A 17,304-nucleotide genomic window follows, 5' to 3' on the forward strand; every position below is an offset into this window, starting at 1 on the left:
CCATTGATGCATAAATGTCTGTGACTTGTTTATATCTTTATCAGACATTACAAAGATGAAAGTGTTACTTTTTAAGTATTACAGATTTTATCATTTTTGTATTTTACCATTTGTGTTAAAAAGATGAATGGCATATACATATCTGTTAAATGAATAAGTAGTTAATACTTACATATCTTAGTATACAAATCTATATAGAAGAAAGTATATACAGGCCTGGTAACATAATAATATTATAATTACCACTATTTGGGGGAGTAGTTGAGAAACTGATTTGGAGAGCAAAGTTCTGAATTTGCTGAGTCACTTTAGGGATACTATAAATAAAATCCAGGTGTCCGTATTATTTTTGTGCTACAGGCTAAACCTGTTCTCATCGAAATCAATTTGCTTTTGGTGAAGGAGGTATTCAATGAAGTTCAACAGCTTCTACTGTCCAGCATATATCAGGGAGTATTTTTCACTAAAGAGTTATTTAATATAATCATTTTGGTTATATTCGTTACTCTATTTAAAAAAGTTACTACTATCTGTAATGGAGAAGAAACATTATATGTTGTTAGGTGACCAGGCTAAGAATAAACATTCCACTGAAATTGTGCTTTAAACAAAAAGTGAGCTGCTTTTACTTATTTTCATCTAGCTTTCTACTACATCAGATTTATTGAACTTTTAGTTGTCAGATGTCTCAAAATATATGACTTTGAACCAATGAATTCTATTTGGTGTCTCTACCTTGTACCAATATTATTTTATATTTAATATATTATTTGTTCCTAATTTCTTCGGTATCATCTTCAGGGATAGAAGGAAAAAAGAACGTAACTAACATTTCTAGAGTTTCTCCTATTTGTCTTATACTATTTTTTGTGTTTTTTAATCATCTCTATAACTTTTCATGTTAGGTACTATCCATACCATTTCAGGACAAAGCAGCTGAGACTAAGGAAGGTTAGAAACTTGCCTAGGTTGACTAGCAAGTAAAAAAGTTAATATTAGAGCCCATTTTCTTCTTGAGTCCCACGTCCTTGTTCTTTCTATATACCTTTGCTCATCGCTCTAATTGTCAAGAAAATATTCTGAAAGATCAGTATAAATCCTTTCTCCTTTAACTGAATCTCATTTCTTATTACGTACTTTCCATGGCCCATTCATATACATTTTACATTTATACCCTTATATTTAACATTAGCATCACCAATTTATCCTCCTTAACCTGTAGGTTAGACATCTTGAATGTCTTCACCGTCTCCTCACAGAATCAATGATTAATTCCTTTAATTTTGCTTTATTAAGAAAAACAGAAAAATATGTCCAGTTAGAAGCATAGCCTATAATGTCACTTCCTTAGCAGGAACACACTTCTACAAGCAATATTTATCTTGACAGATGTCAGGAGAAGTGATGATGTGAATGAGGAACTAGTCCTGACAGTAGATACTTCCTTTGTCACTGAGGAAATGCACACAAGCTTTCACTAAAATGTACCAGGAAGAAACTGTGATTTTAGAAGAGATTCAGTCCAAATAGTATTTTATTTCTATAGTTGTATACTTTGTTTATTCCTAAAAATAATTTGAGAGGCTTGCAAGAAATTATGTCATACATAATTTGGACTCTTGCTAAGAATGAAAGAGAAAAAGCCATCCTGAATGGGAAGGGAGAAATCTGGGGGTCAAGGCACCTTCCCAGAATCTGCTCAGTTTCCCAGAACTTGCAGCAGTTACGATGGAACACACATGTTCCCAAATGGACAGTGACACTTTTTCTTCGTGTTCCACAAGAAACAGAAGATATGACAAAATTGTTTTAACTTTCTAAGACTTGGCCTTAAAAAAAAAGTTTTCTTATGAAGTGTTCATGTAAATAACATTGGAGGCATGTTAAGTGCATGTCAGCTAAAATTTATCTCAACTGCATGAAGCAGAGTTCACCACATTTTTGCCTCAGTTCCCCTTTATTTTATATACCACATGTGAGGACAGCAGTGCAGTCTCACATAAAAGTGATCAAACATTTTTATTTGATCACCTGGTGCACCTTATTTCATTATGGTTAAGCTTCTTTCAGAATTCAGCTTTGAAGCAAACAAGACAAAACCATGCTTCAATGATTTCAATGATACCCATACCACCTATCAAATTAAATTCAGATTCTTTACTTGTCTGGTCCACCATGATCCGGCCCTAACTTTGGTACCTTTTATGTACTCTGTGTTCTATCAAAACAAAATGGAAAAAAAAAAACCAAACAAAAATAATCTGTCTTCCTGCAATGATAAAGTCATTGAAAAGACAAAAACAGCAGTAATTATGGTCTAAGGCCTAAAATTAAGACTCAGTATTATGTGCTGCCTCACGAGCTGGTCAAATTAGCAGGGTCTTAAATGATCTAACCATAAGATCCCCTCCCTACTCTGGTGGATATAAGGACCCCTAGCCAAACAGCCCTCCTTATCAAGGGGATCAAGTACAATTTCTGCTTATCCCTGAGCAGCTGGGTTTCAGTTTCCTCCAAGTCTAGGAAATTATTCAACCAAGTCAATCATATCTTCCTTCAAGAACCAGGGGCAGTCCAACCTTTTGATACTAAAATGTTGGCCTTCCACAGCTGGTTGTTTACTCTTTTCCTAAGTACAACCCCCATGTGGCCTATATATTTTAAGGAAATAATGAATATCATGGCAGCATTTTTTCACTGTAGTATTGTGGTATTGTTTATAATACTGAAAAGGGGAAGACAGCACAAATGTCCAACAATTGAGGAATGGGTGATGTAGATGATTAAATATCTACAAACATGATAAAAACAAGTAATTAAATTTATGTTTATGAAGAACTTTTGATGTAACAGGAAAATGTCTTTGTTAGGCAATTTACACTATATTAAAAATATGTATGTAAACTACTTTACAATATACTCCTAACTTTTACTGTGTGTGTACATGGGTATAAACAAGATAAAAAGGAAAGAGAATATAAATTGTCAAATTACGATGGCTTTTATTTTCATCTTTATATTTTTCACTACTACCATAATTTACTGAGGATCGATTGCTCTATCTGTCTATCCATCCATCCGTCCATTCAGCTATCTACACATACACAACACACATACGCACACACCCCCCCCCACACACACTCATTTTACGTATACATACACAGAAGAGAGCTGAAAATGATACATGCATTTAGCCATTTAGCTACTGGTAGCTGAAAGCCAGATGGGAAGTTTGCCTTTTAGATCTCTAAAAGAGGAAAAAGAAATGAAAATCTTCAGGAGAAAATGGGGAAAGATGTGTTCTCTATATCCTATTGATAAAATTCTTTGAGCAAATGAAGATATGCAGTACAAAAATTGTACGTGTACAAACATGTACCCGTGGTTTGTGTCATATTTTAATTTTCATTAGACAGTCTCATGTATTCATTGTTTCCTATGTATTAGCTCCACTTCTTCAAGTGTCTTGCAAATTCTTGGAAGCAGAGTGGTCACCACAGACTTTTCCCGTATCTGACTCATAGCTAGGTTAAGGTTGAATCTATATTCAATATGAACTATTTATTTGTTTACAGTGGGCAAGTGAAAGATAGGCCTTTGTTTATCATAACTCTACTTTCTGTAATCCTATGTTATTTGAAAAATTTTCAAGTAAATTTAACAGTTAAAAAAGGTAGCTAAATTTTTGTTTCAGTACTTTTATTGACTATGGAACATATTCTATGGAACATGGGGGTATTTTTTTAAACTAATTTGCTGATCATATCTTTGAGAAATACTGGGTAAGATATACAGAACTATTCTTACCATCTAGAAGGTTCCATCTAAAGTCTGAATACACATATCTATCTAAATCACCTCTACTTTAAGTTTGTGGATTTTCTCTGTAAACACTCATAAGTAAGAAAAAAAGGAGGAGAATGATATCAGTATTTGGTGGAAATGGTTATACTTTCAAATTATTTCAGAAGCGAATAGAAAATATGCAAGTGCAAAGTAAATAATATAATTATTTTCGTATCTTTTTAACATATTTAAGGTTTTCATTTGCTTTCTTAGGATTTTGCATACATAATTTCTTTGGTTGCATATTGGGACAATATAATGACTGACCAAACTATGTAAATAAGGCTATTATCACAAACGTAATCACTTCCATTAAAAAATTATTGAAATATAAACCATAGTGAGTATGAGGGCTTATTTGCTGTGTATATATGTATGTATGCATGTATGTAAACTCCCTATCCTCTTCCAAATATGAAAACATAATTCACTCAATGCCTATTCATATTGCCAGTGTTTGAGATCTCCACTGATTAATAGAAGGAAGTGGAAAGTCTGACTAGTTATTGTTTGCTTTTAAAGCTGTTCTTAAATACTTCTGCTCAGATTTTTAAAATTTTAGGCCAATAAAACTCCTTCCAGTGAGCATTAAATGGGAAGAGAGGAAGGAATTCTACAGCAGGTGGTACAGTTCCTGCATTGTTCTCACAACTAGTCACTAATGTTCTTTAGGAACAAAGCAGGGATGTCTGCTCTCACTCCTCTGTTCAGTACTGTATCACACTTTTAGCAATTGCAATAAGGACAAAAATGAAATTTATCCCCATTGGAATGGAACAAGTAAAACTGTCTTTACTTGCAGATAACATAATCTTGCATGTAGAAAATCCTAAGAACTCCACAAAAAACTATTAGAACTAAAAACACTAGCAAGATTATAAGCCAAAAGGTCAATATACAAAAATCAAATGTATTTCTATAAAATGGCAATGAATAGTCCAAAACTGAAATTAAGAAAACAACTCCATTCTCCATAGCATCAAGAAGAATAAAATAATTTGGGAGACACTTAGCAAATGAAATGCTAGTTTTGTACACTGAAAACTATAAAACCTTACTGAAAAAAATGAAAGGATATCTCAGTAAATGAAGAGGTATTACATGTTCATGAATTAGAAGATTCAATGTTGGTAAGAGAGCAATTCTCTCCAAATTGATCTATAATTTCAATGCAACCTCTATCATAATCCCAGTAAGTTGATACTAAAAAAATATGGAAGTTAAAAGGATCAAGAATAGCCAAAACAATTTTGAAAATAAAAAGTTGGACGACTTCCACTACCAGATTTCAAAATGTAATATAAAGCTATATAGTAAGCAAAAGAGTGTAACAGTTAGGCGTATAGTCAAACAGTACAGAATTGAGAATCTAGAAATAAATTCTTGTATTAATGGTAGATTGACTTTTGACAAAGATACCAAGGCAATTCAATGGGGGACATATTTGTTTAACAAAAGGTGCTTATACAATCAGATATGCATTAGTGCTTCAAAAAAATGAACGTGCATCTCAGCCTCAAACCATATACAAAAACCAGCACAAAATAGGTCATTGACCCGAAAGTTTAAAGCTTCTGGTATAAAACACAAGAGAAAATCTTTTTGACCTTGGGATAGTTCTTAATACACTATCAAGAGCAGCATGGTTCACACACACACAAAAAAATATCAAAAAATTGAATTCCATTAAAATGTTAAAATTTTTTCTTTAAAATACACCTTTAAGAAAATAAAAAGACAACACAGAGATTAGAAGGAAATATATGCATGCCATGTATCTTATAAAAGACACATCCAAATATATAAAGAACTCTTACAACTCAGTATGAAGACAAACAACGTAAATAAATATGGGCAAAATTTCTTAATAAATATTTCACCAAAGAATACGTATGCTTTGCTTATTACCCCCTGAAAATATGCTCATTATCATAGGTCATGAGGAAAATGCAAGCTAAAAATAACAATGAGATATCATCCACACTCACCCCAAAAGACAGACGTTACCAAGTGTTGGCAATGACATGGTGAAAGTGGAATCCTTATACACTGCTGGCAAGAACACAATATGGTACCTTCACCTTGGAAAACTATTTGGCAGTTTCTTAAATATTTAAGAAACTTACCATGTAACTCAGCAGTTCTACTTCTAGGATGCCATACAAAAATATCATATGTCCAAACTAAAATGTGTATGTAAATATTAAGAAAAACCAGGCAAAATCCAATGGATAAACAAATATACACAATCTAAACAATGGAATACTTCTTAACAATAAAAATAGCAAACTTTTGATACATGTTACAAAATGGATAAACCTAAAAAATACTGGTAAGGGAAAGGAGCCAGACACCAAAACTGTAAACTGTGTGATTTAACGTATGTGAAGTGCCCAGAAAGGGTAAACTCAGAGACATAAAGTAAATTTCCTGCCTGTGGCTGGGAGAGGAGTATTGGAAGTGGCTATTGCTATCAGACTCGAGGGAACTTTTTGCAATGATCGAAATGTTCTAAAACAAAATTGTGGTGATGGTCATACAACTCCATAAATTTACAAAAGTCATTGATTTGTACACATACAACGTGCATATTTATGATATGTAAAGTTGTTGAAATAATAATTTAAAAAGGGCTATCCACATTTGGTATTCCTACCAACTGAGATCCAATGAGATCTGTTATATTTATCTCCTGTTTCTAAAAGCTCATGAAGACGGTGGACTAAAGAGGAATAGAAAATGAGCCGCTATTCCCATAGAAGACACTGCTGTCTTTTGAACCTAAACATTTTTAATGTTCTTCACTACTGCACTTCCTAATTAGTCTTTCTAGCCTTGCAGATGGAGCCAGTCTATTGCAGAACTATACATAAGCAAATATCTTTTTTAAAATCAGAAGAATTTCTTTGGCTTGTTTCAAACAGCTGTGTTTCTGGAGCCATAAGATGAGTTCTAAATAAAAAAGAGACTCATTTCTTGAGCATTACATTTTATCTTTTTTTTCTGATAATTTCTAAGAGAAGGGGAAATAACATTTGTTGAGTGTATAGTAAGTATAACATTTTGGGCTAGGTGCACTTGCAATTATGTGAGATAGAGAGAGCTGGTCTTATTTTATGGTTGAGCAAACTTATTCTCAAAATTTAAATAAGTGATAGAGCTGGACTCCAACTCAGGTCTTTCTAATTCTAAAACTCATGACCTGTTTTCTCCATTTTGCTGCCTTCTACTTGTTTGAATAAAGATTTTCAAAACCACTGTATAGTTGTTGATCAACACCTATAAGAGTATTTTGAAGTTTAAGGTAAGAAGTTAAAGTATCTATTTCCTTAAAATTATGGGTCGCTTAATAGAAGATTGTATGCATGTATTTTCCTCTGCATACATCATAAAAATACTATAAAGAATGGTACATATGTATATGTGTGTACACACTTATACATATATACATACGTCTATGAAAAACAAAGTTTTATAAATTCCCTGGCTTTGTCTCAGTTGTTCCTAAAATTTTACTATAATAATTACTCACATTTCAGATTCTCCTACTAAAGTATGAGTAATTTGTAGATCAAGGTCTTTGTTGGATTCATTCTAGTAATACAGCAACCAACACAATGTAAATCACACCATGGGTGTGCTCTCAATAACTATTAATGAATAAAAATTTTTAAATGAATTCAACATAAGTTTAAAAGCAGTTATAAAATATACTTTATTTGTGTAAGTTTTTTATAGGAAGAAATAAAAACTTATTTAGAATTTTTTAAACTTTCTCTATAAAGATCCTTAGAGAAGTATTTCTCAAACATTTTGGTTCCAAGGAGCCATTTATATTTTTTAATATTATTAGGGACCTCAAAGAGCTTTTGTTTATATGGGTTATAATTATGTATATTTTCTGTATTACAAACTAAAACGGAGAATTTAAAGTATTTATTAATGAATTTAAAGTATTAATAAACTCATTCTATGTTAAAATAAATCATTTTAATAAAAAATGTATTTTAAAAACAAAACATTTATGAGAAAGGTGGCCTTGTTTTATATTATTGCAAATCTCCTTGATATTAAGTTAAATAGAAGACAGCTGAATTCTCTTATCTGTTATATACAGTCTGTTGTGATGTCACACATCAATTAATCTCTGAGAAACTCTACTGTATATTCACAGGAAAATAAGAGTGCAAAGGGCAAATGCTACCTTAGCATTACTATGAAAATAATTTTGACCTTGAAAACCCCCTGAAAGAATCTTGGGTACCATGAGGTTCCCAGCTCATACTCTGACAACCACATAGTAGAAAGAATTAAGAAAAAACAACAACAAACTTTCTATTCCTGTCTGCTATTTTGAAATTACTTTTGCTTCCAATAAATAGAAATATATTTTTTCCTTTTCTGTGAGGTATGCTGGTTTCATATAATTCTTATAAAGTATTTTAATGCTAGACCCATTTAGAATGGTCTATTAAAATACTAAAAAAGATATATTTTATTTCTACTTTCGATGGGTTTATATAACCAAAATGAAAATTTACTAACGACAACTTCCCCCTCTGTTTAGGAGAGCAGAAATACTACATTTTATTCTTCTCTCCTTCCTTGATTATATCCTTATCTCTTTGACAAAGGCAGTTAAATTATTAGCTTAGATAGCTTTTTCACTATTGATGAAGCTATTGGACACTGCTGTTTTTCTCTAACTGTGAGAGACAAACAGGAATTTAATTATTTTTTATTATGAAAAATTTCATACACATAAAAAAGTAGTGACAAGACTATAATAAAACCCAGTGTGGTTGATCTTCCAGCTCCAACAATTAATCAAATCATGGTCAGTTTTGTCCCATCTATTTCTTTACCACTCTCTACACAGCTAATTGTGAAGCAAATTCCACACAAGGCATTGTTTCATATGTAAATATTTTAGTATGCATCTCTAAAAGATATATTCCATTTTTAATTAAAACATTAACATAAAAATGACACTGACAGCTACGAATAACTTTAGTGTCACCAAACATTTAGTCACTCAAACTAAGTTTTTGGTAGACCAGCAAATAACAGAGATTAGCCAGGAGTGTAAACGTTCTATGCCAGGGTTTGCCTACTAACCTCAAATTTCTGGAGGCTGTTTGCTAAAAATTGCCATTTCTGGTTCTAGTCTTGCATATACATGCATTTAAATCCCTTTCAGGTACTTAAGACTTATCTGAAGACAATACAAATTGCTTCAAAACGTCTACTTTAGAATGAGATCGTGCTATCGCAGGACACATGGCCAATCTATTCAGTAGTAACGCAGGGTAAATACAACAAGGAAAATATTTTTATTATTATTTTAGGCAAATATCAAAATAAAAAGGAGCATGCAGAGAGATAATATAATACACTAGTAAATTTACCATTCAAAACTATAGTCCTCTTTTCTCATTTTGCAAAATCTATATACAGAGGAAACTGAATTTAGTTTTCAGACTAGAATATTTATAAAAAGAAATCAATAGCTCTTATTTATGTTACTCTTGTATTTTAAAATAAGAATTATTATTTTTTCTTAATTGTAGTAAAAGAAAACAAATTTAAAAAATTTTCCTAATTGTAGTAAAAGAAAAATTAAAATAAGCTGCAAAAGAAAAATGATAAGGTTGAGGGGATAATTACTTTGACATAGTATATTAATAGTAATACAACTAGAAAACAGACACATTGATATAGAGTCCTGATGATTTAGTAAAAATGTTTTGAAGATTTTTTTTGTACTCCCTGAAAAAAATAATTTTGGTATTGCTAGAAAGTATTATGTTGTTTTGCTTTATGAGCTGGAGGGAACTGAAATAGTTTGTAGCAGGTAGTTATTTCTACAAAAAGAGTGCCTGGATTTTAAGGCTCACCCCTGGAACGTTCATTAGTACTTAAAATACAGTCTGCATGCAATAAAATCTTGAAAGGTTGAATTATCTATCTCTGGCAGAAGAAAAATTACCCAATCTTACAAGAAAAACAACAGTATTAGGCTGTAAATCGATTCATTCTCTATGAAAATAAAGAGAGGACAATTGCTCAAAGCAAAACCTGTTCCACATCTACATTCTCTAGGGTCTAAAATCTGCAAGGAACAACAGGAAGAACACTGAAGAAATATCTATTTTTTATTCTCTATCAGTCCTTAAAAAAAAAAACCCTCTAACACATAGGCCATGTTAGATATACAACCTATACATATATCCATATATATTCATGAATATTTTCTGTTGATGTACGGTGTCTATGAAACAAAGAGTGAGAATATAGGGAAATACTTGAGTGAGAATATAGGTAATTTTCATATTTTAAAAATTTATTAACTTTGACAAAATTTATACTTCCATCTCACAGATAGAGAACTTTTTATTTGTAAACTAAATGCAACTTGAGATCTGGATTAGATTCTGCACCAGAAAAAAAAAAATTAGTGGGGAAACTCAAAATTTGGATAAGGCTTGTAGATATTTCAGTACTATCATATTAATGTTGATTTCTTGTTTTGATCATTTTTTGTGGTTAGACAGATGTTAACATTAGTGAAACTGGGTAAAGGGTGGGCAAAAGAACTGACTGTGTTATTTTCTGGGAGTCCAAAGTATTTCAAAATAACAAGTTTAAAATTTCTGTCATAAGTTTGGTTTACAGAAAAACACAAATAAATAAAAATCAGCAAAATTGATAATCTTCAAATTGGTAAGGTATAGGGGAATCTATTCTTTAGAAAAATTCAAGTTAGCTTTCTACTTTCTGTGTAAGAATGTTTTATGCTCCTATGACCATATTACTCAACAGTGCAATAATTATGGAGCATTGTAATGTCATGCACATTTTTAAAATGAAGATAATAGAATGATCTAAATATATATGCCATTTAGTAATGTATCATACTAATGATTATGCCATTATTGTCTTTTATATTCAAATGCACAGCCTGCTTATTTTTTGAAATTTTCCAATACGCAAGTTTTGACATAAAAAGTGGTGTTTTCTAAAATTTAATGAGTCATCTAAACTGAAATTCAAATACATATCTCAGTGCGACATTAAAGTGAAAAGAACTAGATTATTTGATTTCCTTTACCTGAAACTGTGTGATCCTTGGAGTCTCTTGTTATTTTTATCCTTGCATGAGGAAAGATGTACTGCACAGTTTTCCCGTTCATCTGTATAATCTAAGACGTACATGTGATAAGGTGAAAAAGCAATGTTAAAGAGACTTAAAAGGCAATTTACAGAATTCACTTTTTTTTTTTCAAAGCACATTGATTCAATCAATGAAAATATATTAGAAGACTCTCAAATGATGACAATTTTAAGCATTTAATACTACACAATGACGTTATTGGTTTCTGAGTTCATTATAGTCTTTATGTTTACAACCAGTTTCTCTTGCAAACTGATTTGTTGTGTTTGGAAAATCAACGAGCACATGTAACACCTAAAGGATGTCTGTTACTATGGTAGTGCATAGTAGTGATGACAGTGGATAGAGGAAGTATATGGAAAATTGATATCTGCTGATTTTGTTTTGGACAGCCTAGAAATAGGCATTGTCAATTTTCAGCAATCAAGTGATTCTAAGGGAGAAAAGCTAGAGAAGATCCTCATACTCTGCATCTCTATCACTCTACTAGGAATGCATATTTATGTTATTTTGATTTCAATGTGGAATTTTGCTTCTCCTGAGCACATCTACCAGCAGTTTCAATGTATACCTGATGCTGAGACTAATTCTGTATAAATAAATCAAATCTTTGCTCATTCTAATACTTTCTGAAGCCTTCTTTGTATGCAAAGGTGTTACTTCTCATTTACTTCTGATGTTCCTTGGGGTAGAAGAAACAACACTCAAAGTTCCTGTTACAAGTCTGTGACTTCAATTCTCATTACTGAGACTTGAACATGAGAATACTATAGACTGCATTATTGCTGTTTCCACCTGGCAAAATGAGGTTTCTGAAACAACAGTAAATTAGCAAATCCAAACTTATGCTTTATGTTTTATGGAATTTGGCTTTCAAAAGAGATTTGTGAAATAATGAAAGAAAGAAATAGTAAAATATTTATATACCTATATTAATAGGATTTTATTAGGATAGAATCTTATATTTATCACCTCAGGAGAATTTTTGACTATAATTACAAATGAAATAATAGTAAAGAGACATTCAATACTACCAATTTCAGAATACGTTTAAGAAGTGTTTGGGACTACCAAACCAAAATATTAAACAGAATTTAGAACTAAAGGGATCTACATTTTGTGAAGGAAGATTCCTTGGAATACTCTTGTGATATTGTGTCTTTGAAAATCCATCAGTAAAACTACTAGACTTCTGGATTTTAAAAGGAAAATGTACTTAAAAAATACAAACTTAAATTATAGCCTTTAGCTTTTATTCTCTTCGGCAAAGAATAAGCTTAATCAGGTCTCTGATGGATATAAAACACTCCCCAGTCAACAGGAGAATCCTGTCAAGTCCAAGAATATTATATGAATTCTGCAAAGTAAAGCTAAAGTATTGTTTGCAAGATTGTAAAAATATTATGGTCAGTATAATCCGTCAATCTTGATAATTTATACTGATGCTAACTTTGTATACCACTGAAAACCTTGTATATATTCATAACAAAAGAGTGTGCATTTTCCTCTTTTCTTCCACACTCTTGCCTCCTATTCTGTCTCTTTCTCTTTCTTACTTTCTCTCCTGGCCTCCTTACTTTCCCTCCCTTTGTCTTTTCTCCTTCTTCTACTTTCCTTCTTCCTCTCCTCCTCTCCTTCCTCCCTCCCCTAATCTGCACTTAAAGATCTTTACTTTTTACTAAAAATCAAACCATGTGCATTGAAAATCCTATAACTATTAGATATAACTCAACTTTACTTTGTTACTATAGATAATTCATTAAAATTATGGATATTATTTCATTTTACTTCAAATATCTTCTAATTTCACTTGGTCAAAAATAAACTAAGAAAACACAATTTTGCCTTTTGTTAGTCTGTCTAATTCTCCAGTCTAGGGAGAAGTTGATATAATCTCATAGTCCCCCTCTTGCATAGTCTAGAAGAGTAATCAGGTTTCCGAAATGTTTCATCAGTTTTATCAACTAGTCCCTACTGCCTTTCAATATGTATCTATGATGATATTAAGTAGAAGGTATGTTAAGCATCTTCATTTCCATGAATATTGCTTTCAGAGCATCTCATAGGATCTCCTGTAATTTCAGAGACTGTCTACAGTCAGCTTCATGAATTCAATTAATCAATTAGAAACATTAAACTGCCTCAATTTTGATCAATGTGACCAAGAGTCTGAGGAAAGCACAAGTATCCATCTCCCATGTTTGCACTAGCTGGATATTAGCTTTTTTCTAACCAACACAGGTAAGTGTTGAGAGAGTTCTCTAGCAGATGAAGTCTTAGGGCAGGTGTTGCTTTTGCCAACTAAGAGTAGGAACAAGGCCAGAGGGCAGGACTGATGTCAAGTAGTGCCTCATACCTATCCCCACGAGCCAGGTTTCTGATAGCATAGTCTTTTGATGATTCTGCATTGACAGAACTATCACCTGTATGCCACCAAGAAAAAGAGTTTCTCCTCTTCCCTACCTACAAATATTTCAAGAGAAATTATGTTCATGAACTGGCCCTTCATACTTATGAAATAACAACTCTTGTGTTAATATATCTTTTATTTATACAGACATTCATGCTTTCCCTCACCTAAATACCTTGTATGACAGATGCAGGGGACAGAGTGCCCTTCTGGGGATCCAAGCCCTGTGTTAGGCACTGCATAGATACCACGGTGGATGGAAGAGAGAGCACTTGCTCTCTAAAAGCTCGTAGACCAAGACACAGTGCATGGAGTGCTACTGGAGCACAAAGGAAGAACACTTGTGGGGAGGTGGTGGTAGTAGTGTCAGAGAAGGCTCCTTGCAAGATGAGGCATGTACATGGAGACCTGAGTGATGAATAGGGTTAGCCAAGAGAAGAGAGGAGGGGGAATGTTCAGGAAGAGGAAACAAGACATTCAAAAGCCCAGAAGAAAGAGAAAGAGTGGCTCTTTCAGAGGAGCTCAACGTACCGCAATATAGCGGTTGCGTGGGAATTGCACAAGGCATGGGCATTAGTGCAGAGTGAAGGCATTTTGTACTAGTAGAGAAATGTTGACCCTTGTAACAACCCTGTGAAGGGTATTAGTCCTATTTATAGATGAAGTGACTGAAAAAAAAAAAAAGAAAGGAGTCAGGTGATCTGTTCAATTCACAAAGCAGAGTTGAATTTCTACTGAACAGTGCAGAGGTTAAACATAAATATATATATTTGAAAGGAAACAAATATAGTTTTGCAGATTTGGTTTATTTTTATGGTTTATATGATTTTGAGTCTAACTTCAGAAATACTCTTCAATTTCTCTAATGTATATTTACATTAAATATTTTTTAAAGCAGACAAATTAGTGCTTGCATCAGTCAATTTGGTTTTATTACTTCTGCCTCCAGAACATTTTATGAACATAAATTCTTATTATGCATAAGTTTTCAAATAAAAGCAGCTGGACTTATTGGTACCAAGAGTTCAATATTACCTTTTTGTGATTAAATATGCAAAGAAGTGACTAAAACAAGAAGGCTATTTTGCTATCCCTTCTAGACCAAAATATAGTTTTGATGAGTTAATGAGGAAGACAGTATTTGAAGACAAATATTAAGGTAAAAAAGCATGAATTTTGAACTTTATATAAATGTAATCAAAGCATATGTTGTCTTCAATAAAGCTTTTATTTAGAGAAATCTATAAAGCAAAACAAAGAAATTATTGTCACAAAAGTCAGTATATTTTCTACTTGTTTGGGAGAGGTTGAAAATTACAATCTGCAAAGGGCACTTGGAGGTTTCAGTGGGCAGAAAATCCTCCCTTTCTTTGTTTGTGTGGTGGTTATATGGCTGTTTACTTTATAACTAGTTTATAATTCTACATATTTTCAGTTTTGAGTATTGCAGTTTTTTTGTTTGTATGTTAGATAACAAAATACAAATGTAAAAAATAACTTTTAGCAAGAAAATACACATTATTACATTCACCTGTATATAATTCTAACAAGGATCCTTATATTTTCTATGTTATCAAACAGAAATTAATTAAATGATTCTCAAATATAGCCACTCCAATTTTGGTATTATATTGCTCTATAATTATATATTTAAACATGATGTGCTATGTCTTCAGTGAACCAAAATCATAAATCTGTAGATGTAACAGAAAATTATGAACAAAAAAGTCATTAGGAATATTTGCTTAATCTACATACAATAAAATAGAATTTTAGAAAATATTTTTGGGGATGGACACAGATTATTTTAAAATATATCCTGTAGAATAGTATTTGGATAAATTTGTTGGACAAGACTATTCTGATTGGATCCTCAGAAGTTTTGGGAAATAACTGTATGCAAGTTATTATTTTTTTTAGCTCTTCAGTTTTTATAGTTCATCTTATTAGGATTTCTTTAAAGGATTTGTGTTTTCATTAACTTGATCTAGGTTTGTCAGAAATAGTAAACTTCAGAGAAACAAACAAGATGGGTAAGATATAACAAGTAAGTCATTACAGAGAGATTCCTATAATAAAAAAAATTCAAGGAAATTATTTTCAATTGACAAATTGATTGTTTTAGTAATTGTAGATAAGAGGTAAACTGAAATTTTTAAACATGTTCAGAATGATTTTAATCCTTTAATTTTCTCACTTCTGAGCTAGATCTATTCTAGATCTAGAATACTTACAATATACAGAGAAGAACAGATTTCTATAAAATATGATAGCATCTAGAAAAACAAAATAAAATTCTGAGAAAACATTCAGAACAATTCTGAAAAATTTAGAACAAAATTCTGAGAAAAGAAAATTCTAATCAGCTGGAAATTTGTCTACGAAAACTGAAACTGCTTAGGAAAAAATCAAATCTAAGACCATAGATAATATCTTTTAGACAGTACTTATACATGTAAAAGTCTTGTTTTCTTTTATACCTTAATGTGACAAACACTGAATTATAGCAAATTCATATGGTTCTTCTTTGTTGTTCAAAATATAGTTGTCATTTACATCAATGAATCATTAATCAGACAGGGATGATTTAGGAGTTAATGTACATGATATAAGTAACTATCTCTTTGTGGGTATTTTAATGATCATAATGAATATACAGTCTGCAAAAATCTGATCTGTTAAGGCAACTGATTTAAGGCCATGTGGCTTACCAGAGGAATCTCCCTCAGGTTACCCAACTGTTAATCTCCTAAGATCTACCAAAATTCAATTCAAACATCACCACATTTGTTCTAAAGTGAATAAGATCATGAATTATGATATTATATTTATGTAATAGTGAATAGTACCTCTAATTTTAAGTTTTTCACCTATAAATAGGTATTAATAAAACATACTTTATGAAAGTTGTTCTGAAGATAAAATCCAAAAATGAATGTAAAACAAAAAAACACTTCCACATAATAGACCCTAAAACATCATCCCTTCACCCCCAACTGACGCCTTCCCTGTCCCCAGCTGACTTGCTTTGTTCATCCTCTTATGTGCTTGACACCTGAACATACTGTTATTGGAGAACACTGAAATTGCCCAAATCTGTTTCACCCAATATTCTGTAAACTCTTCAGAAGCTTCATGTATTCTCTGTGTATGGCAGTGTTGGGTATGTTGTACAAACTTAATTATCTGTTAGAGGAAAAAAATCTCTTAAATTGCCTTGGTAGAAGCATCATGGTTATGCTGCGATGTCAGTCATGGCTGATGAAGTAAGGTTACTTAATACTTTAAGATACTGAAAAGAAAAATCATTTGTGAACTTGACTGACAAAAGTCCCATTCATTGCAGGATAACTGAGACCATTTTAGGATGAAATGAATCTTTTTTTTTTAAATAAATCTGAAAGAGATTGCTCAATATAGCACTTACTTGCTCTTGATGTTGACTGAGTGGTCTAGAATGGACCAACCTTTCTGGCAGTTTTCGATCCAGACCGTGTCCATTTTCCAAACGAGACTCCCTGGGTTTGTCAAACCAATCTGTTTCTTCACGACGCAGGTGATAGGCTTTGGAGACCAAGGAAACATCAAACATTGCAACTCTAACTAATACAGATGACAGAGGGCAGCAGATGTTCTGAAGTACCAACATGCTCCAGGCTCATTAATCATTCATGCATTTCAAGCACAATTCCCAACAGGATCAGAAAAATCATTTCCAGTATTATGTTAAAATTTTTGTACCATGGAATAACCTAGAAAAAATGATGTGCCACCTGTGAAACTTTTCAAAGCAAAATAAAACAAAATTTAAATTTAGATTAGGTGAAAGAAGAAATTTAGACAGTGATTGAATAAATAAATGAACAATGAATAT

General features: G+C 32.1%; 1 protein-coding gene across 1 annotated transcript in view; it reads right to left on the minus strand.

The window, feature by feature from the left end:
• Positions 1–17,304, minus strand: part of PCLO (piccolo presynaptic cytomatrix protein) — a 369,605-nt gene that overhangs the window by 120,390 nt on the left and 231,911 nt on the right. Inside the window, exons 8-9 of the mRNA XM_082472536.1 lie at positions 16,858–16,994; positions 10,958–11,048 (exon numbers count right to left, since the gene is read on the minus strand). Of these exons, the coding sequence (XP_082328662.1) occupies positions 10,958–11,048; positions 16,858–16,994 (228 nt within the window). The remainder of the gene's footprint in view (positions 1–10,957; positions 11,049–16,857; positions 16,995–17,304) is intronic.

The sequence above is a fragment of the Balaenoptera physalus genome, assembly GCF_965194825.1.
Source record: "Balaenoptera physalus genome assembly, chromosome: 8".
In the NCBI taxonomy this organism is placed as follows: Eukaryota; Metazoa; Chordata; class Mammalia; order Artiodactyla; family Balaenopteridae; genus Balaenoptera; species Balaenoptera physalus.